This window comes from Staurois parvus, unplaced genomic scaffold (assembly GCF_062004578.1).
Source record: "Staurois parvus isolate SC_StPar_1 unplaced genomic scaffold, SC_StPar_1.0 ptg000287l, whole genome shotgun sequence".
Lineage (NCBI taxonomy): Eukaryota > Metazoa > Chordata > Amphibia > Anura > Ranidae > Staurois > Staurois parvus.
The window spans coordinates 34,730,839-34,753,514 of NW_028318083.1; the positions used below are offsets into that span (position 1 = coordinate 34,730,839).

A 22,676-nucleotide genomic window follows, 5' to 3' on the forward strand; every position below is an offset into this window, starting at 1 on the left:
ATCAAATTTCGGCATAAATGTAGGCCAAAATGTATTCCGCTACAGGTCTTTGCTAAAAAAAAATCCAATACGTGTAAATTAATTGGTTTATGTGAAAGTTATAGCGTTTACAAATGGGGGTATATATACTGGGATTTAACATTTTTAAAAAAATTTTTTTTACTAGTAATGGCAGCAATAGCGGGACTGCAGGACTGTGGCAGGCATTCTGATACTGGCTGAAACTGACTTGATGTCACTGACATCCCCAGTGACACCAATACAGTGATCAGTGCTAAAAAGCACTGACACTGTACTAATGGCACTGGGTAGGAAGGGGTTAACATGTGGGGCTATCAAAGGGTTAACTGTGAGCTGTGTGCTGTTTTACTTTAAGCTGTGTCCATGTGCTTCACTGTAAGCACACTGCTTTACATGGCTGTGCTGTGCACAGTCATCCAAAGCAGTGTGCATGACCTGACAGGGAGGAAAACTGTTTTGTTTACAAACAGTTCTCCTCCCCGTTGGAGATGCCCGGCAATCACAGGGCACCAGCAAGTAATCACCGGTCGGGACCCGGTGATTGACAGCCGTGCTCGCGAATGGTGGCGTAGGTAGGGTGTGCGTGCGCCCCCTACCCAGAAATGTAAAATTACGTATATATACGTGTTTTTGTGTACCTGTGCTGCCCTGTAGCAGTATTTCTGCTATAGGGCGGTCCGGAAGTGGTTAATTTCCCTACATTTTGCTATCCCCCCCACCCCCATCAACATGTTAATGAAATGTTTAAATAAAACCTTTGTGTTTTCATTATAAACCTTATTTTAGATTAAGTGATGTCATTACTAGGCCTCTGTGCTTCTCTATGTAATGCAGGCAAATCTGGGCTGGTGGGAGGGGCCTGCAGTGTGTTGTACATAGCTTCCTAAACACATTACAACACTCAGCTGGTTGGCTCTTGCGAGGTTCCATTTAAATTCCAAAGTGCCTTGATGGGTGGATTGTCAGTCTAAGGCTAGGTTCACGTCTATGCAGGTTGCGGTTGAGACATTTTTGTGGTGAGTTTTGAATTTTAAACATGCATTCTTGATGTGTTTGATGCTTTTTTTGTGCGTTTGGGGTTTTTTTTTCTTGGCTAATAGGATAGTATGACAGTTCTGTTCATGTAGTGTGACTTTGCTGCGACTTTGATGCTACTTGAGCGCCAGAGAATGTAAAGTTGCATCAAAGATGCACTACATGAACAGAACTGTCATACTTTCCTATTAGCAGAAAAAAAACCACCGCAAAACGCATCAAAAATGCAACACTTGAAGTCTATTACACACAAAACGCAATCTTACATAGTTGGTCTGGCAGAAAAAAAGTCTATCCAGTTCAAACATTAAAAAAAAGTTATAATCCTATACCCACAGTTGATCCAGAGGAAGGCAAAAACACCCAGCAAAGCATGATCCAGTTTGCTCCTGCAGGGAAAAAAAATCTTCCTGATCCCCATGCTGTCTGCTGTGGGAAAAAAAGTCCCTGACTTTTCTAAAAAAAAAAAACACACCTGCTCAAAATGGACGGATGTGAACTAGATCCATAGGAAACCATGTTAAATGGACTGTAGTGTATTTCTACAAACTGGAAAATGCACTGAAATCTGCATAAGTGTGAACCTGAGGTAAAGGAGCCGGAGATCCTAGGCAGACTGCTTCACATGATGCTGATCCTCCATGATTGGAAGAACTGTAATCCAGTGAAAGAGGCTGGCCAGGACCATTCACGCTAGGGAAGAAAGGGTAGATGTGATACAGCCAGTAAATGAGGAGGGCTCTATCTGACATCTGAAGCTTCTAATGCACACTGTGAAAAGCTGACAGTGTGCAGTAAAATCAAAGCAAACAATTTCAGTACAGGAGAGGGGCCTGTACAACTGTGCAAGAAGGGAAGGCTAAAGTTCATATGTAAAAATAAAAAAAAAGAACGCCTGCGATTCAGTTTAAAAAGAAGAGTCCCATCAGTGCCAGGAATTTAGAATTGTCTAGATTTTTGTAGGGCAATTAATACATGGGCTTCTTAATGACCTCAAAAATCTCATTTTTTAAGCTTCACGGTCGGTAACAGCTTCTTCTTGTTCTCCCTACTTCAGTATTTACAGTTGCTCAAAATGAATCAATATCTTGATCCAAGAGTCTGACATATACTGATAGGGGAGACTGAAAGAAGAGTTGTGACGTAAAAATGAAATACAAGTGTACAATCCAAACGCATACGCTCCTATGTTAAAGTTGGCTGTGTGTATAAGTGGGTGATGCAGCGACCGTCGGCTGGAACCGAACAGAATCAGCAAGGGAAAAGGTCACCAGCACACAGAGGATCACCAATATGGGTCCAAAATGTTTAATGAACGATCACATAGCCACAGCAAGGCAACGGAGTCTCGCAGGACCAATTCATGCCTGGTCAGATGCCTGATGGAGGGATCTTGCGAGACTCCAAAACGTTGCCTTGCTGTGGCTATGTGATCGTTCATTAAAACTTTTGGACCCATATTGGTGATCCTCTGTGTGCTGTTGACATTCTCCCAAAAAAATGAAATAATTACAATTTATAGCAAACTTGTAGTGTCTTGTAGATGGACTATAGCCATGACACCTCTAGGTGCCTGTATGTACCTTCACTCCATTTTCAGTCACTCATTTACTCACAGTCACTTTATTATGCCAATTTAGAATAGAGACCTAGATGGTGATGCTCTGGCCTGTTTTCACATTGGTTGACCCCTTTTGTCATCTAAAAAGGTGCCGCAGGTATAACTTTCATTTGCTTATATTTACCTGGACTGTTTATTTTTATATAGCCTAAATGAAAGGGTCAGTACTTAAAGTGGTTGTAAAACTTATATATATATATATATATATATATATATATATATATATATATATATACATATATATATACACACCATTTGAAGTGACTAGCCTTAGGTGATATACAGGAATGAAACAAATCCTCCTACGTAAGTTGTACCTGTTTGTATGCAGCTCTCTGTTCTCCAGAGCCATTGAAAGTCCAGGATTTACACAGCATTTCTCAGTTTCAGAAAAGGCAGGATGTGGGGATCTGACATCACACACTGCAGCAGCATAAAGCAGGAAGCTGGGTGTAATCTGAGACCAGAGTGGAGGCAATGAACACACCCCCTTCTACACAGTAACATAGGGAAACATGCACAGTTCAGGCTGTCAATCAACTGCTGTGTGCTAAAGGGCAGGCAGGGCCATCTGCCAGGATTGTCTAGTGTTGGCATACTGTAGCCTGTCAAAAGTGACTCAGTCAGATAGCAGAGGAAAGAGAGAGAGCAGACAGAAATGACACTAAGTGCTTGGGATAGATGCAAGTACAAACTATAGTAGGATATGCTTTGCTTGCTTTTCAGTTAAGAGTTTTACAACCACTTTCACTTTTAATGTAACCTGAAAGAAATACAGGGGCTGCCACTGGTGCGCTTTTCTGAAAATGCTAGTTCAATCATTGCTGATTTCAAAACTTTCTACATCAATGACCTAAAGCAAAGTATGTAGCAAGTGAAGATAGAGTGAAATCAGAGCTCCTGATATGCACACTGGTTCAGTGTCAGTGATTCAGAAAATACAGAAGTGACTGCATCAGATTGGCAGGTAACCAGTATTTTCCAAAGGAAAGGTCAGCAGTTGTAGCCTCTATATTTTCTCAGCACTGGTCTTTTTTAAAGTATTTTGCCTGCAATCTATGTGACTGATGCATTAGCTTCTAATATCGCAAAGCGTATGTCTATGTCACGATACATCTAACCTCTACACTATTTATTATCCACTAAAGCCTTGGGAGGTGACCTCTGCTGGATGGAGAAACTCCATTACTGCTGACAGACCAGGGTCGTGTGAGGCTGCATAGTACATTTTCTGTGAAATTATCTGAGGCTTTCTAATGAGGTTTCAATGATGTACTCCTGCTACAACGAGGGGTAAGGAAATGCACAACTTAGGCCAGCCGTGATAATGTTAGAGTAAACTCAAAGGGGTATGTCTGAGGAAGGAGGGAACATAGATGAATACTTTAGTAGACCCTTGACCTTGGCTTTAAACTTCCAATACATTTCAGACTATTCACCATCTTGGTGAATGCATTAGGCCCACTACAGACAGGCAGATCTCCAACCTAGAAGGATATTTGCCCATCCTCAGACATATTGTTGGAATGCTTAGACTAGTCACATCATATTTCCTGGAATGACAAATGGAGGATGGCTGTTCACAGACATTAGGATATACAGTACTTCTAACTCTTTTTTTAGAGAAAGGATCAATTGGTACCTGCTAACAAAAAAAATTGAAAAATGCTGGAAGTGACTATTATTATTATCTAGAAAGACCTCATTCTTCCCTAACTGTCACAATGCTCAAATTAGGAATATCTCTTGCACTTTTCAGCAGCGTATGTCTTTTTTTTGTATTTTTGTTTTTTTAATTCAGATTTTATTATGAAAACATTTTTTTCCTTTTTTAAAAAAAAAAAAACAAAACACATATATACAAATATCTTAAACAAAAAGTTACATAGCAGTACAACAAAAATTACAAACAAAATACATAGCATAAAAGGAAAAAAAAAACATACACCCAGCCTAATTTAGTCCACAGAGAAAAAATTAATAAGGAGCAATATAACGGCCAGCCTGGATCCCACGTTGCTTATGGGTCTCGTTTTTAAAAGACTAGACAGTGCCGCTGAATCTAAAAGGGCCTGCATCTTAACTCAATACAGGGCTCATGTGGGCTAACCAACATGTCCAAATTGAGTCAAAACTCCTAGATTGTAAGCTCCAAGGAGCAGGGCCCTCCTATCCCTCTTGTATTGAACTGTATTGTTGCTGTATTGTCTCCCGTTATATTGTAAAGCACTGAGCAAACTGTTGGTGCTATATAAATCCTGTATAATAATAATAAAACTCTTTAAAGTAGAGTTCCACCTGGAAAAAAATAATTAAGATACAGACACTTACCTGTCTCTCGGTCCAGCGGTGTCCTCACAACCATTCGTTTCACCAGCCATCTTCTCTCCCTGGGCACCCGACTGTTACAATTTGTGGCTTCACAGCCGGGTGCCCACTGTGCATGCGCGAGAAGTGCTGCACATTGTGAATGGTCCCGTAGTCTTCTGGGACCTGTTACGTGTCCCAGAAGACTACGGGGAGGGAGGGTAGGAGGACAACGTCTGCTTCCGATCACCTAGACGATCGCAGTGGAAGTGGGAGCGGGTGCCTGTCAAATTTGGGTATTAGCTCCCCAAAGGTGCCAATCCTTAATAGGGAGCGGGGGACAAAGGCTTAAATCGGAACTTCCCCTTTTGGGTTGAGCTCCGCTTTAATGAGTTTCTAAGAAAAAAAGTATGTCTCTCCACAGAAATGCACTTATTGAGGTTAAATATGCAATCTGATAAGGTCAGAGGGTGCAGGGAAGTCCACTTAAGGGCCATTTGCCTTTTGGGCCACAACAGTGCAAATATAACAGTAATCTGCTTAGGTGGTTTGAGCAGTGAGAAACTAACATAGCCCAATAAACCTGTAAGAGGATCAAGTGGAAGATCCACATCTAGTAATCCATTAAGTGTGCCCACAACCTCCACCCAATACCTGTGGAGTTTTGGGCATTGCCATAATAGGTGTATCAAGGACCCTGAGTTGCCACATCTAGGACAAGCAAAGTCGGCTCTAAGGCCAATAGTACACAAAAATTCCCATGTCCTATACATCCTATGGAGAATAAAAATCTGGGTTAGCCTATGCAAAGAAGAAAGTGAAACAAGAGGAAGTGTCAGGAAGATCTCTTCCCAAGCATTGTTCGAAATAGGCCCAATATCCTAATAGCGGAATATGTTGAACCTAACAGTGGTTGCCATGGGTCCAGCTGAGAATTTTTGTTGGCATATTGCAAAACTCTTTCATGTGTATAAAAAAAAACCCACAAGGTATTCAATTAATTTTTTGAATGTTTAAATGCATAATGTATCAATCATTATTTGTCACCATTATTAAATTTATCTGAAAATAGAATGATTCAGAAAGTGTATCTATGGTCAATATGTAAAATCATATATTCATTTCCACATTGGATTTCAGTTATTTCTAGCCTAAGCCTTTTAATCTGAATGTGTAAACTTAGTTGTGAAGATTCTCCACACATTTACTTCCTTGAATTTTGTGACACATACTCACTATACCCTGTGAGTAGGCACTGCTGTGTCACGCATTTCACAGAGCCTGCCTTCTACACTACTGAGGTGCTGAGAGGAGTAGTTTCAGGAGGCGGAGTCAGTACAGGTATCACTGCTTGCAGACAGCAAGGTGCCATGGGATATGTAGTCCTAAGATATTGAATTTAACCACTTTGTGCCCGTAGGACACCATATGACATCTTTGGGTTGAAGTAGTTATACCGCGATGATGTCTGCACCTGCAGGCATCATTCCAGTATCAATATTTGCAGCTGACAATTCCCACTTCAGTAGAAGTGATTTGAGTGGCTAAAAAGTCACTTGATCATTTCTGCAAGCGGCTCAAGGGGGCCGCCCTGCCACCTGTTCCGTGCTCTCCTGTTTGATCGTGGAGCCCAGCAACAACGGCACTACAGAGAGAGAGAGAGAGAGAGAGAGAGAGGGGAACTGACTCTCTGTGACCCCAGAAACTGGAAATGATGAGGGTTTTGTCACTTCCAGATTTGGCTCTTGTTTACCTGGCTGTTAGTGGCCAGGTAAGCAGCCAATCAGACAAATCTGTGTCTGATCACCTGCATTGGAGGCTAGAGGAGAGATACAGGATCTAATAGACCCCAGATCACTCCATAAAGAGGACCTGTCATGGTCCATGTTCTCACAAGGGATGTTGTTCATCCCTTGTGAAAGCAATTAAGTTGATAAAAAAAAAAATAAAGACAGTGTACAAAAAAGTTTTAAATAAAATAAATAATATGAAAAAATGTAAAGCACTCCCCCTCTCCTCGTCCTTACGTGCAAACATATGCAGAAGTCCTGAACGCATATGTAAACGGTGATCGCACCACACTTTTGAGGTATCGTCGTGAACATCAGAGCAATGATTTTAGCTCCAGACCTCCTGTGTAACTCTAAACTGGTAACCTTTAAAGACTTTTAAAACATTGCCTATGGAGATTTTTAGATACTGTAGTTTGGCATTGTTCCACAGACGTACGCCATTTTAAAATGGGCCATGTTAGCTATCTATTTACTTGGCGTAACACCATCTTTTATATTTTAACAAAAAAAACTAGGTATTATATAGAGTTTGTGTGCAATAAAATTAATTAAAGTTGATTTTTTTTCCTAGAAAAATTGCTTTTGACAAACCGCTGTGCAAATACTGTGTGACAGTTTTGCAAAACCCACCATTTTATTCTCTAGGGCTTCTGCAAAAAAATCTATATAATGTTTGGGAGTTCTACATAATTTTCTAGCAAAAAAATACTGATTTTTACATGTAAGAGAGAAATATCAGAATTGGCCCGGAAGGGAAGTTGTGAAACAGCAGAGGGGAAATTGCAACACATGCAGGGAATCCAGGAATTAAATAAAAGAGATGGCCATCAAACAAGCAGCACAAAATAAAAGGAGATTTTTCAAGTAAGCTTTTTGTGGATTGTCAAAAATAACTATTGTTTATATTATTACAATGCTGATGTTAAAAAATTAGAGTGTATGCTGTGACCATAGAGATTCTTTAATTTACAATGCTGTGTCACATATCAATGCATTATTATTGATGTAACACTTTATACATTCCAAGAAAAGAACTTACTCTCTATCCCACAGAAAGAGCCAGCCAATATTTATGAGATTGTTAAGTATCCAAAAGGCAAAAAACTCATGGAGATGAATAGTTGGTTTGGCATAAATACGACCCATTTTATTCCTAATAAAATAAAAGAGATTATGTTATACAATTGCACAAATTTGTAGTAATCTATAAGATTGTTATAAGAAAACTGCACAGACCAAGCATCTCCTTGGTCACAAATCATTTTTCAGTTGTTTGCTAATAATAAAGCCTAACTCCTTCTAACACTTATAAGTTATAGCTCAGGTTTGTATTACCATTAGAAATTTCCCCCATGTACTGTCAGGACAGGAAGTGATGGGAAATCTCAAAGAGAGACTCAAAGAAACAGAAATGTGAACTCTTCACTGCCCTATCAAAATCTTAAACAACCTTGGGTGGAGTTAGGCTTTAATATCAAGTGCACCCTTCAGTAATTCCCTAAAATATAAAGTAAATCTTGTACAACATGGGCATGTCAAACAAGAGCATATGATGAAAAAATACATAAGCAGAGGACTTCTTGTTAGAGTGACTTAGTAATGCAGCCCATACACTAGTCAGTTTTTTTGTTCATCCAGCGGGTTGAATGAAAAAAAAAACGGACCCAATTCCTTGATCTACACATTTGAGTTTGATGAACTATTGTATCCTGACAGTAGGGGTACTTCTGTGCCGTTATACATTGATACATTACATTGATCAGCATTGCAGTCTATAGCCTGCCACACTGATCGAGCAGTGAAAAACCAACAGGGCAGTATATTGACTTTGCAACCACAGTGCCCAAACACGGATCGACATTTGTCTGACCCCTGCTGAACCAACTGAATTTCAATCCACGTATGGCCAGCTTAAAGAAGAAATACAGCCAAAGCTTGTTTGGCTGTATTTCTGAACTCCTGTGAGCCTGCTGTCGGTTGATCCAGGCTCCACCCAGGAGCCTGGACCGGCACCTGGCTCAGCCTCTCAGAGTGCCGCTGACAGCATGAGCCAGCCGCTCCCTCCCGTGTAACTCTAAACTGGTAACCTTTTTAGGTACCGTAGTTTGGCGTTGTTCCATGGGCATATGCAAATTTAAAATGTGTTAGGATTCTATTTACATCATCTTTCATATTTTAACAAAAATTAGGTATTATATAGAGTTTGTGTGCAATAAAATTCCTTAAAGTGCTTTCCCAAAAAATTGTGTTTCAAAAAACGCTATTTTTTTTAATCGTGTGGCATAAAAAGATTGCAACACCCACCATTTTATTCTCTAGGGTTTCTGTATATATATGTTAGGGATTTCTAAATAATTTTCTAGCAAATACTGATTTTTACATGTAAGAGAGAAATGTCAGAATTGGCCTGGTAGGCAAGTTACATGAATTTCAATCCATGTATGGCCAGCTTAAAGGAGAAGTACAGCCAAAGCTTTTTGGCTGTATTTCTGCACTCCTGAGAACTGTTTTCAGCTGACAGTGGGCAAAAGTCCGCTCTCAGCTGACGTCACTCCAGGCTAGGGAAAGATCCCGACCATATGGTCAGGATCCACCCAGGAGCCTGGACCAGCATCTAGCTCAGCCTCTCTGCTTACCGCTGAGAGTCTGATCCAGCCGCCACCACCCCCTCCTCAGCCCAGCGCTCCTTGCGAGTGCTGGGGGGCAGAACAGAGAGCGATGACTGACAGTCACACCTCTATGCTCAGAGTGGCAGGGAGAACTGAGTAATCAACAATGTCTGATCACTCAGTTCTCACCCTTCGAGCTGGTGGGGGACAGATGCAGCATTGGATCGATGCTCCAACCACCTAGGGAAGTATGATTTAAAAGAGAAAACCTCATACTTCTCTTTTAAGGCAGTGTACAATGGACTGACTACGTGTGGTGTACTAACTCACTGAAACCAGTCACAATACACTAATCTGACTGTTTTTCTTGTATGCCTTGCACAGTCATTCATAATGCTTTTAATTGTGTACGAACAATCAGCTAAAATACTAATTTTATCCAACATGCCCATACACTATTTAATATGTTAGCCAAACTACTTATGGATTGATGACAGCTGCTTCTCTTTCCTCCATCAGCAGAACTCAACATAGAATCACTCTTCATATTCCATCATTGTTTTGACAGGCAAAAGATTTTCTAGCAATTATTTTACTGTATACTATACATCATTAAAGTATTGCATGACTGCACCAGTATCAGAGATCTTGCACAACCATATGCAGCTTATGTGTTGTTTTACTGGATGGGAATGTTTGAACGGGTTATTCACTTAATAATATCATTTGATTTATAACTGATAAAATCAAATAAACAATGTATCAAATAAATGTAGCTCTGCTTAAACCTTACTGGCTATTCAAGCAGCTACCATCCTATGCTGTAAAATAATAGTGTAACTTAAAGCAGTATTAAACCAAAAAAAAAAAAACAAGATTCTCATATATTGCAGCTTACCGATCCTCAAATGTGGTGGCTGCGTTGGTTTTCTTTTTTAGGCTTTTCCCTTTTATTTTCACCTGGCGATCTACCCAGTAACACACTTCCTGTCTTAGGGTGTCTCCACTCTGGATGGCGGAGCAAGGGAAGAGGCCAGGAAATATGTAATTTACAGGCACCTTTCTTTTCCTGAATGAACACAGTGAGCGATCGTTGCCAATAACTTACTGGGGGTTATTTACTAAAACTGGAGAGTGCAAAATCTTGTGCAGCTCTGCACAGAAACCAATCAGTTTTTTTCAGTTTTTTTTTTTTTTAATCAAAGCTTAATTGAACAAGCTGAATTTAGAAGGTGATTGGCTACCATGCACAGCTGTACCAGATTCTGAGTGTTCCATTTTTTAGAAAATCTCCCCCACTGTGTTCATTCAGAACTGAAACATAATAAACTGTGTTTACTATGCTTCAGTTTATGAATGAATAGGAAGCCGCCCAGCACAGAGCACCTTCCATTCATTTACTGTCCAAAGCAGCTGAAACTGCAGAAAAAGGAACTGGGGAATCTCTGTCCTCAGTCCCTTTCTCTGTCTCAGAGGTGAGACATCAGGAATCTGTTTAGACCCATGATATTTCACAAAAGCACCCCAACAGGAGTCCTAAAAAAAAATTGTAAAAAAAAAAAGAAAGAATAATGTTGTAAAAATATAAAACTGACAATGTCCACTGCCCTACTGACACCAATCTTTGCCCTACTGACAAAGTCCACTGCCCTACTGACACCATCCACTGTCCTACTGACATCAGCCTCTGCTCTACTGATATCGTCCACTGCTCTACTGACTGACACCATCCACTGTCCTACTGACATCAGCCTCTGCTCTACTGATATCGTCCACTGCTCTACTGACTGACACCATCCACTGTCCGACTGACATCAACCTCTGCCCTACTGACATCACCCGCTGCTTTACTGGAACAGTCCACTGCCGACACTGTTCACGTTTTAATACATTTTAAATTGTTTGTTTAAATACAGTATGTATATATATATATATATATATATATATATACACAGTTGCAAGAAAAAGTACGTGAACCCCTTGGGATTACGTGAAGTTTTGCATGAATTGGGCATAAAATGTGCTCTGAACGTCATCTAAGTCACAACAATAGAAGAACACAGTCTGCTGAGCATAATACTACACAAACATTAGATGTTGCCATGGTTTAATTGCACATAACATGTAAACATTCACAGTGCAGGGAGGAAAAAGTATGTGAACCTTTGGACTTAATAACTGGTTGACCCTCCTTTGGCAGCAATAACCTCAACCAAGCGTTTCCTGTAGTTGCAGATCAGACCTGCACAATGATCTGGAGTCATTTTGGACCACTCCTCTTCACAAAACTGTTTCAGTGTAGCAATATTCTTGGGATGTCTGGTGTGAATTGCTCTCTTAAGGTCATGCCACAGCATTTCAATCGGGTTGAGGTCAGGACTCTGACTGGGCCACTCCAGAAGGTGTATTCTGTGCTGTTGCAGCCATTGTTTTGTTGAATTACTTGTATGCTTTGGGTCATTGTCCTGTTGCATCACCCATCCTCTGCGGAGCTTCAGTTGGCGGACAGATGGTCGTACGTTTTCCTGCAAAATGTCTTGATAAACTCTGTAATTCGTTTTCCCATCAATGACAACAATCCGTCCAGGCCCTGAGGCAGCAAAGCAGCCCCAAACCATGGTGCTCCCTCCGCCATGTTTTACAGTGGGGATGAGGTTTTGATGTTGGTGTGCTGTGCCTTTTTTTCTCCACACATAGTGTTGTGTGTTCTTCCCAAACGACTCAATCTTGGTATCATCTGTCCACAGTATATTCTGCCAGTAGTGCTGTGGAACATCCAGGTGCTCTTTTTCAAACTTCAAACGTGCTGCAATATTCTTTTTGGACAGCAATGGCTTCCTCCGTGGTGTCCTCCCATGTACTCCATTCTGGTTTAATGTTTTCCTTATTGTAGATGTGTCAACAAAAATGTTAGCATGTGCCAGAGATTTCTGTAGGTCTTTAGCTGACACTCTGGGATTCTTCTTTACCTCATGCAGCATTCTGCGCTGTGCTCTTGCAGTCATTTTTACAGGACGACCGCACCTAGGGAGAGTAGCAACAGTGCTAAACTTTCTCCATTTGTAGACAGTCTGTCTTACCGTGGACACATGAACATCAAGGCTTTTGGAGATATCTTTGTAACCCTTTCCAGCTTCATGCAAGTCAACAATTCTTGATCGTAGGTCTTCCGAGAGCTCTTTTCTGCGAGGCATGGTTCACATCAGACAGTGCTTCTTGAAACCAGTAAACCCAAAACAGGTGTGTGTTTTTTAAGGGCACGACAGCTGTCAGCAACACATCCAATATCATCCCACTGATTGGAGTCAAGGTTGGCTCACTCCTGGCTCCAATTAGCTCTGGGAGAAGTCATTAAGCTAGGGCCTCACATACTTTTTCCTCCCTGCACTGTGAATGTTTACTTGTTATGTGCAATTAAACCATGTCAACATCTAATGTTTGTGTAGTATTATGTTCAGCAGACTGTGTTATTCTATTGTTGTGACTTAGATGACATTCAGAGCACATTTTATGCCCAATTCATGCAAAACTCCACGTAATCCCAAGGGGTTCACATACTTTTTCTTGCAACTGTATATATATATATATCAACACACACACACTTGCGCACAACTCTGTAGCCTCATCTACATACAGTATCCAGTGATGAGTTCCAGCAACAGGACATGATGAACTTCCTCTTCTGCTCCCAGAACAAAAGTGAGTTACGTTGAGCACTGCTCAGTCATTGACAGGGAGCTTTGTATTCTAAGATGTGCAGACCACATCATGATCTCCATCTCAGCCAATCAGAGGAAGCTTTGTATTCATTCTTCGAATACAAAGCTCCCTCTGAATAGCTGAGCCCTCGGTCCAACTCAGTTTTGTTCCAGGAGCAGGAGGGTAAGTTCCCATCCCTTTGCTGGAAGACCGTGATGTATACTGTATTTAGATTAGGCTACACATAGAATGCTGTCAGTGTGTGTGTGTATGTGTTTTTTCTATCCCACACTTCTCCTTTAAATTTCACTAAAACCTGGAGTTCTGCTTTAAAGCCATACTCCATGTAACTCTCTTCATGAAGTTACTGCAACCGTTTTTTTTTTTTTAATTTCAGATAAAGGTTTTACAATAAGTAAAAGCTGACCACTGTAAGCCCCTCTGTTAGTGTTAAATGGTTTGTCTCAACTGCCCCTTTTCTTGACAGTTTGATCTGTTAAAATTGAAAAATTACAGACTTACTGGCTGAACCACCAGTTGAAAAAAAGGGGAAAAAGCCAGAGAAAAAGGAAAAACTAATGCAACCACCACATCTAAGAACTGGTAAACTGCAATAAAATGCATTTCTGTTTTTAAACCATTTTAAAGTATATGTAAACCTTAACCTTGTAAAACAATCCATTCAGTGTAAAATAGAAATAAAAGACAAAATATTTGTGTATACAACTAAATAACACATCATAAATACCTTTTTTTTCCTTTTTATAAGTGATCACAAATCCTCCGTTCTCAGCTGCATAAGGGGAGGAGAAACAGCAGCACACTGATCTTCCCAGTGAAAGGCTATGCGGGATGGAGGGAGGTGGCATGTCAGCAGAAGCCTCATCATTGGATTAGCTCTCAGCACAGCCAGATAACTGACCATGTTCCTGCTTAGTATGGTCAGTTTTTAATTGGAAAGCAAAGGGACTGGAAGGAACGGATAGGATTTCACACAAAGGAAGCAATACAAAGAGAACAGGATACCTTTTCATACTAGTACTTAGTACAGCAGACACATACATTTCCCAATTGCTTGTGCATGTTATATCTTTATCTCCATTATTTATTCTCTTTTTTAAAAAACAGGTAATTTCTGCTTCTTTTTAGTATGACTACTAGAGGCTGGGTCCACTAAGATGAGCAAGGTTGCTACAAAATATTTCTATTCTCATTAAGCTGCCACCATCTAAATATATACTATATTGCCAAAAGTATCGGGACGCTTGCCTTTACACACACATGAACTTTAAATGGCATCCCTGTCTTAATCCGTGGGGTTCAATATTGACCCACCCTTTGCAGCTATAACAGCTTCAACTCTTCTGGGAAGGTTGTCCACAAGGTTTAGGAGTGTGTCTATGGGAATGTTTGACCATTCTTCCAGAAGTGCATTTGTGAGGTCAGGCACTGATGTCGGTCGAGAAGGCCTGGCTCACAGTCTCCTCTCTAATTCATCCCACAAGTGTTCTATCTGGCTGAGGTCAGGACTCTTTGCAGGCCAGTCAAGTTCCTCCACCCTAATCTCGCTCATCCATGTCTTTATGGACCTTGCTTTATGCACTGGTGTGCAGTCATGTTAGAACAGAAAGGGGCCATCCCCAAACTGTTCCCACAAAGTTGGGAGCATGAAATTGTCCAAAATGTCTTGATATGCTGATTCCTTAAGAGTTCCCTTCACTGTAACTAAGGGGTCAAGCCTAACCCCTGAAACACAACCCCACACAATAACCCTTCACCAAACATTATACTTGGCACAATGCAGTCAGGCAAGTACCATTCTCCTGGCAACTGCCAAACCCAGACACGTCCATCAGATTGCCAGACAGAGAAGTGTGATTGGTCCCTCCAGAGAACACGTCTCCACTGCTTTAGAGTGGCGTGCTTTACACCACTGCATCCGACGCTTTGCATTGCACTTGGTGATGAAAGGCTTGGATGCAGCTGCTCGGCCATAGAATCCCATTCCATGAAGCTCTCTACACACTGTTGTTGTGCTAATCTGAAGGCCACACGAAGTTTGGAGGTCTTTAGCTATTGACTCTGCAGACAGCGATTTCTGCGCACTGTGCACTTCAGAATGCGCTGACCCCTCTCTGTCATTTTAAGTGGTCTACCACTTCGTGGCTGAGTTGCTGTTGTTCCCAGTTGCTTCCACTTTGTTGAAATATCACTAACAGTTGACCGTGGAATATTTAGTAGCAAGGAGATTTCACCGATGGACTTATTGCACATGTGGCAACCTATCTCGGTACCTCGCTTGAATTCACTGAGCTCCGGAGAGTGACCCATTCTTTCACAAATGTTTGTAGAAGCAGTCTGCATGCCTAGGTGCTTGATTTTATACACCTGTGGCCATGGAGGTGATTGGAACACCTGAACCCAATGAATTGGAGAGGTGTCCCAATACTTTGGCAATATAGTGTATTTTTTTATTTCCACTACCAGTTTACTATTTACCTTCTGAACAGTGTGGAGAAGACATATACAATCCATAGTCCATTCCAAATATAAATTACCGACCATATAGAAAATGTCCAGCCTGCAGGAGTGACATCCAGAGGATATTTGGCAAAAATGTTGCTAGCTGTTGTTCTGAATAAGACTGAAATGTGAAATGCACATAATGATCACTGACAAAACATGACAGATTATCTCTTTTGTCAAAAAAGTCACATGACGGCTGCATATGCCAAAAAATTAACATAGTTGATGTTGCACAGTTTATTAACATAGGGTGGATATAAAAAGTCTACATACCCCTGTTAAAATGTCAGGTTTCTATGAGTTAAAAATGAGACAAAGATAAATAATTTAAGAACTTTTTCCACTTTAATGTGACCTATAAACTGTACAACTCAGTTGAAAACAAACTACAATCTTTTAGGGGGGAAAGTAAACATAAAAAAATAAAATAATGTGGTTGTATACGTGTGCACACCCTCTTATAACTAGGGATGTAGCTGTGTTCAGAATTAAGCAATCACATTCAAAATCATGTTAACTAGGAGTCAGTATACACCTGCCATCATTTAAAGTGCCTCTGATTAACCCCAAATAAAGTTCAGCTGCTCTAATAGGTATTTCCTGACATTTTCTTAGTCGTATTCTACAGCAAAACCGTGGTCCGCAGAGAGCTTCCAAAGCATCAGAGGGATTTCATTTTTAAAAAGTATCAGTCAGGAGAAGGGTACAAAAGAATTTCCAAGGAATTAGATATACCATGGAACACAGTAAAGACAGTCATCAAGTGGAGAAAATATGACGCAACAGTGACATTACCAAGAAGTGGACATCCCTCCAAAATTGATGAAAATACGAGAAGAAAACTGGTCTGGGAGGTTGCCAAGAGGCCTACAGCAACATTAAGGGAGCTGCAGGAATATCTAGCAAGTACTGGCTGTGTGGTATATGTGACAACAATCTCCTGTATTCTTCATATCTGGGCTATGGGGAGGAGTGGCAAGACGGAAGCCTTTTCTTGCAAAGAAAAACATCCAAGCCTGGCTAAATTTTGTAAAAACTGAAGTCTCCTAAAAGCATGTGGGAAAATGTGTTATGGTCTGATGAAACCAAGGTTGAATTTTTTGGCCATGATTTCAAATTGTTTGGCGCAAAACAACACTGCACATCACCAAGAACACCATACCCACAGTGAAGCATGGTGGTGGCAGCATCATGCTTTGGGGCTGTTTTTCTTCAGCTGGAACTGGGGTCTTAGTCAAGGTAGAGGCAATTATGAACAGTTCCAAATATCAGTCAATATTGGCACAAAACCTTCAGGCTTCTGCTAGAAAGCTGAACACGAAGAGGAACTTCATCTTTCAGCATGACAACAGCCCAAAGCATACATCCAAATCAACAAAGGAATGGCTTCACCAGAAGAAGATTAAAGTTTTAGAATGGCCCTTCCAGAGCCTGGACCTAAATCCGAACAAAAATATGTGGGGTGATCTGAAGAAGGCTGTGCACAGGAGATGCCCTCGTAATCTGACAGATTTGGAGTGTTTTTGCAAGGAAGAGTGAGCAAATATTGCCAAGTGAAGATGTGCTGTGCTGATAGACTCATACCCAAGAAGACTGAGTGCTGTAATAAAATAAAAAAGTGCTTCAACAAAGTATTAGTTTAAGGGTGTGCACACTTATGCAACCATATTATTTTAGTTTTTTATTTTTTACTTCCCTCCACTTAAAAGATTTCAGTTGGTTGTTCAACTGAATTCTACAGTTTATAGTTTACATTCAGCCTGGGTTCACACATATGCGGTGCGGCATATCGCATGTGATAAGCACTGGAACTGCACCACATTCTTGTGCAAATCACATGAGAATTCCGTGCCGTGTGATTTGAGCCATACATTTTGTATGGCTCAAATCGCACTGCATCTTCACCAAAAAGGTGCAGAACCCCTTTTTTGGTCCGCACTATAATCAGATCGCATAGGTATTCACACCCATGAGATCCGATTCTGCACTGCGTTTTGCGAACTGATTTCGGGGTGTTGTTAACTTAACATACACACCACAGCGGTTTGCATGAATGGGGTGCGATTGTGATGCGGTAAGGAATTCGCACAGAAACCACTGCGAATTCTGCACTGCACCAGTGTGAACCCAGGATAAAGGTGGAAAAAGTTCTGAAATGATTTATCTTTGTCTCCTTTTTTACATCACAGAAACCTGACATTTTAACAGGGGTGTGTAGACTTTTTATATCCACAGTAGGTTATCCTACACTATGTGAGCTATTTTTTCATGATCCATGTTTCTTGCGGAAGTTCAAGAACTGGATTTACTGGAGTTATGCATACACAAGTTTTGCTATACCTGTCTGAAAAGCTTGTGATGGAAGCAGCCATTTTTAACACTCTTTTTATATATGCTTAATTTTGTAAAATTATTTCATGTCAAAAATAACTTTTCCCTAACTTTAGCAGTTTTTCGTATTTGTGGGTTTCTGCCTACTGAGAACAAGTATAAAAGGATAAGTTCACCTTTTTACAACAAATAATAAATGCTCATTTTTTTGCAGGTAAAAAAATGTGCATTTATTATTTTTTTGTTGTAGAAACCTCTAAAGCATTGCACCAGCGATCAGCAGAACACTGGTGCCATGCAGGTCTTCCGCAGACCTGTCAGTATATCTTCTTGCCCGTATGTGATGTATGAGAAAGCAGATATACTGACAGGAAGAATCATTGAACTACCACGGCGCTCCACAGCACCATGGTAGTTCATTGAGAACTACAGCCACAAAGGCTATTGGGACTTTTAGCTCATTCTTTTATAGAACACTGTGAATGAATGACGCAGCTGTGTGGGCGGAACCAGTGGCTGCGAGCGCTGATCGGATGCCGGTTGGCAGCTGGTTTTCCAGCATGCTCATTTACCAGAAGCTGCCTGTGAGATCGGCTTCTGTCAAACAAGGACCTGTACACTGGCCGAATGTTGGTTGGTATCTGCTGTACTGGCTGATTTCAGCCAACCTGTGTCCTTCTTAATTCTGGATAGAGCTTGAAAATCTGCCAAGTTGTTATTACTGCCAGTGTCCAGTGAACTGCCAGGTGGGTACACCCACCTTCTCTATCTGTATTGATGGCCATCGTTATTGAGATAGAGAGTGATAGCCAAAATTTTCAGTAATCAGATTTTCTGACAGGGATACCTATTGCAGTAACAACTGTGAAAGAGAGGGTTGCCCCTTCATTTTGTTGTCTTTATGATACAAATACTGAAAATAATTCTTCCCAGTGGGATGGAAGCAGGAAAAAAAATTGTTTTAACTCTTCCCCACTTTTTCAAAATTCAAAAAAAGGTTTTGGATTTAGATATACATTTATATCATCTTCATTGTAAGTACTTTAGGTAATGTAATAATCAAAGATTGTTACTTAACAGTTGTGGTATCTAATTTGTATCTCTTTGGAGAGATTTGGCTTCACTTCCTGTCCTGTAGACTTTAAGTGGAGCTCCAGCCCCCATAACAATTTTTTTTTAAAGCTGACCCAGTATTGTCTAATCTTTCATAAATGAATGAAGTTATTTCTGATATCCTGCTTATTAGTTGTAAATAAGTAATAGTTTACCTTGATCTCGGAAGCAGGCAGGCGCCATGATGGATGAGGGCATCTGAAGCCCACAGGTCTAAATATCCGGGAGTAGGTGCTTCATGCACCTCTCGATCTCGCGCCTGCGCAGTAATGACACTGCTTGGTGCAATTTGTATACAACAGGTTGCCATAACAATGGCGGGGACGGCGGACATTCTCGCCCCGTTATTGCAACCTGTCAATCAAAACACACCATGGGGAAGGCAAGTGCGGTAACCACATCAGAGTCAAAAATCACAATGCCCAGGCAAAAGATGATTACCACACCAAAGTGCCCAAATTACATTCACAGATCGTGCAATACACACACTGTGCATGTACAGTTTACATAGCCCTAAGGAGGAGCCGTACACCATGACGTCATTCCGCCGGAGCCCCGTGAAGGTCCGGCAGCCATCTTAGTGAGTGGCTGTTCAGCCACATTGTCTTTGAAAGCTAATATTAAGCTGCTTTAAGCTGATATTTGAGCATTTCCATGTGGATGATCATATAGCCTATATTTTTTTTACAATAAAGTAACATTAATACTACACTATGAGCATTTTGTTATTGGCTTTGATTTGAGCTAAGGATTCCCAGGACCCCAGTGGAAGCGTGGCTGCAGAGAAGGCTTGTGTCCAGAGGAGGGATCCTGGTTCCATGCTGTCTGGCAGATCCATTTAAAGGGGGTTTCCTACAGATTCATATTCAGCATATTGCGCATTGATCATGCGCATCTGGTGAGTGTGTATTTCTTACAGTCTTTCACACGGATTAAGTCACACGGACTTATTGGATGTCACAAGGGCATTAGGACTTTATGAAGCACTGTATGCTGACCTGATTGTGTCAAGCCTGCACTAATTTATGAACACTTTTGTTGTTAAAAGACTGTTCACATGATCACATTTATTTTTTGGTGCCTAATATAGTGCTTTATTCACTTATATTATATGTCACTATTTAGTTTGGATGATTTGATTTAGTAATATTACTGATTATATTACACATTCATTTTCAATTTATATTTATTATTTTAGCGCTGCACTGTTTTTTTTTTAGATAGTTTACATAGCCCAGCAAAGTCAGCAGCACAGCTGTTGCACTTCCTTCCCACAGATAGGACTCCAGTAAAATGGTGCCAAACTCCTCCCATTCACGTCATTTCTGGTTTTAAGTTAATGCGATAGCCAGCAACTAGGAATCCAAAGGACTTCTGGGATACAGGACCCGACATCCCAGGAGACATTGCAAATTGCCTAAATACGTCATTGCCTAGGCGGCCGGGACCGAAAGTGCCGTCTTTGCACATTATTTACAGGTATTTGGAGAATTAAAAACAATATATGATTATTCTAATCGTGAAGGACACAACAGGAACAGTATTAACAGAAGGACATTAAAAAAGGGTGGAACTCCGCTTTAACAGGGAGTGAGAGGATATCTTAGCAATATGAGGGAAATCACTTCATAGAGAGTCCTTTATGAAAACAAGTGTACCAATTGGACGATTTTCTCTCTGTTTCTGTTCTTCAACTCAAAGTCTTGTATTTACCATTATTTTCATTGCCAGGATAGTTAGGGAAACCAAATCTCACTTAACAGGAGCACAGACAAGAATAAAAACCTAACAGGAATCTATCCCCTGCCACTCTATCCAAATTTAAAAGAAAAGTTTTGCCTTTAGTTTAACTTTAATTTCTTAACAAAAAATCATAGACATTTCCAGGGATATTATAAGGATTCTCCTTCCAAATCTATATCTGTCCCTGTAAAACAGTGACAGACAGTATTTTGCATCAACCTCTTCCCATCCAGCCCATGTCGATAAACGTCCGGAAGGATGTGGACGGACGTTTCTAAATGTCCCCCCGCATCCATTGCCTGTGCACGCTCCCTGGGAGCAAGCAGAACCGCGATTGCTGTACGGGACCTCTGTGTGAGGTCCCGATTCATGTGATCACTGATTGGCCAATCAGTGAGCACATGAATAGTAGTAAACAAGATGTCACTTCCTGACATCATTGCTTGCTACATGTGAAATCTGTGAATGATCACAGAGGTCACATGGTACAAGGCTATTCACAACAGCCTTGTATCATGTGACAAGCTGTGACCAAACACAGCTCACACAGAATTTCTCAATGGCTGCAGGAATGCAGCCAAAGAGAAGGAGAAATGATTGCTTTAACAGCCTTTATGGGTGTAAAAATAATCAGTGTAAAAAAAGAAAAAAAAATCTTCATCACCCCCCACAAGTAGTGCAGTGTCACTATGGTGACACTGTACTGCTAGGGTGACAGTATGTTAAAAAAAAAAAAAACATAAATAATATCAAAAATTAAATGAAATAAAAAAAAAAGTGAAAAATTATAATTTTTGGTTATAAACTAATTTGGGTTATTTTTTTTTTCACTAAAAAGATAGATGAATACATTTTTGCCAATATTTATGAAGAAAGATTATTTATTTGCAAAATTTTACAGAAAAACACTTTTTTTTCCAAAATTTTGGAATTTTTCATTTATATAGTAAAAAAATAAAAATCCCAGGGGTGAATAAATACCACCAAAATAAAGTTTTATCTGTCTCAAAAAAAATGCTAAAAAATTCATATGGGCACAGTGTTGCATGACTGCGCAATTGTTATTCAAAGTGTGATAGCACGGAAAGCTGAAAATTGGCCTGGACAGCAAGCAGAAAGTGTCCGGACTTGAAGTGGTTAAGTGTGTCACATGGCAGCAAATCTTTATATATGTGCCTGCTATAGGGGCTTGTATATCTGTACAACTTCCACTTGTATTTTAACTCCAGGACGTTGTCACATATTAATATTTTGTGTCAGTTTATTTCCTGGTTTTCCTGATTACTTGTTCTAATAATAATATCATTTATTTAGTTTAAACATCTAAAAAGTGAAGGTGTCTTCCCTCCATAGTAGAGAAATATCACTTTTATATGTGACAACAATCAAAGCACATATCTTGTACTCACCGTTTTGTGCCACTGCAGACATTGCGTTTACTACGACAGTGCAAATATATGAGATGACCGAGAGGCAGATAAGGGAAACCAGCATGATGTTCTGTGCCCTCATCATGTCCATGTTAGTTTCAGGTACTGAATCACTTTAGATAGGCCAAGATTCTTCGGGTGGTTGGTGGTCACTCCGCACTTCCTTTATATTCATAAGCTGTGAAGGATTGACCTTATCTATGAGACTTTGTACTTGCATAGTAATGAGCCTTATGAAACATCAACAAGTCATTTTTCAGTTTATGGCAGGCTATAAAGGAACACTTGTGTAACAGTAAAAGTATTTAAAAACATAAAATCTTAGGTAAGAGGCCCCAAAACCTAAGATTTGAATACAGTTATGTAACCATTTACACAACCTTTCCTACGTGTACTATTTTAAAATTCTTAATGAATTTTTTAATATTACACAGTTTAAGCCCTCATG

At 40.3% G+C, this 22,676-nt stretch overlaps 1 protein-coding gene across 1 annotated transcript in view; it reads right to left on the reverse strand.

Moving 5' to 3' along the window:
* The window catches only part of LOC149458491 (uncharacterized), a 36,474-nt gene extending 14,083 nt beyond the window's left edge, over positions 1-22,391 (reverse strand). Inside the window, exons 1-3 of the mRNA XM_089682381.1 lie at positions 22,208-22,391; positions 15,585-15,729; positions 7,817-7,930 (exon numbers count right to left, since the gene is read on the reverse strand). Of these exons, the coding sequence (XP_089538507.1) occupies positions 7,817-7,930; positions 15,585-15,729; positions 22,208-22,319 (371 nt within the window). The 5' untranslated portion in view covers positions 22,320-22,391. The remainder of the gene's footprint in view (positions 1-7,816; positions 7,931-15,584; positions 15,730-22,207) is intronic.
* Positions 22,392-22,676: the final 285 nt, after the last annotated feature.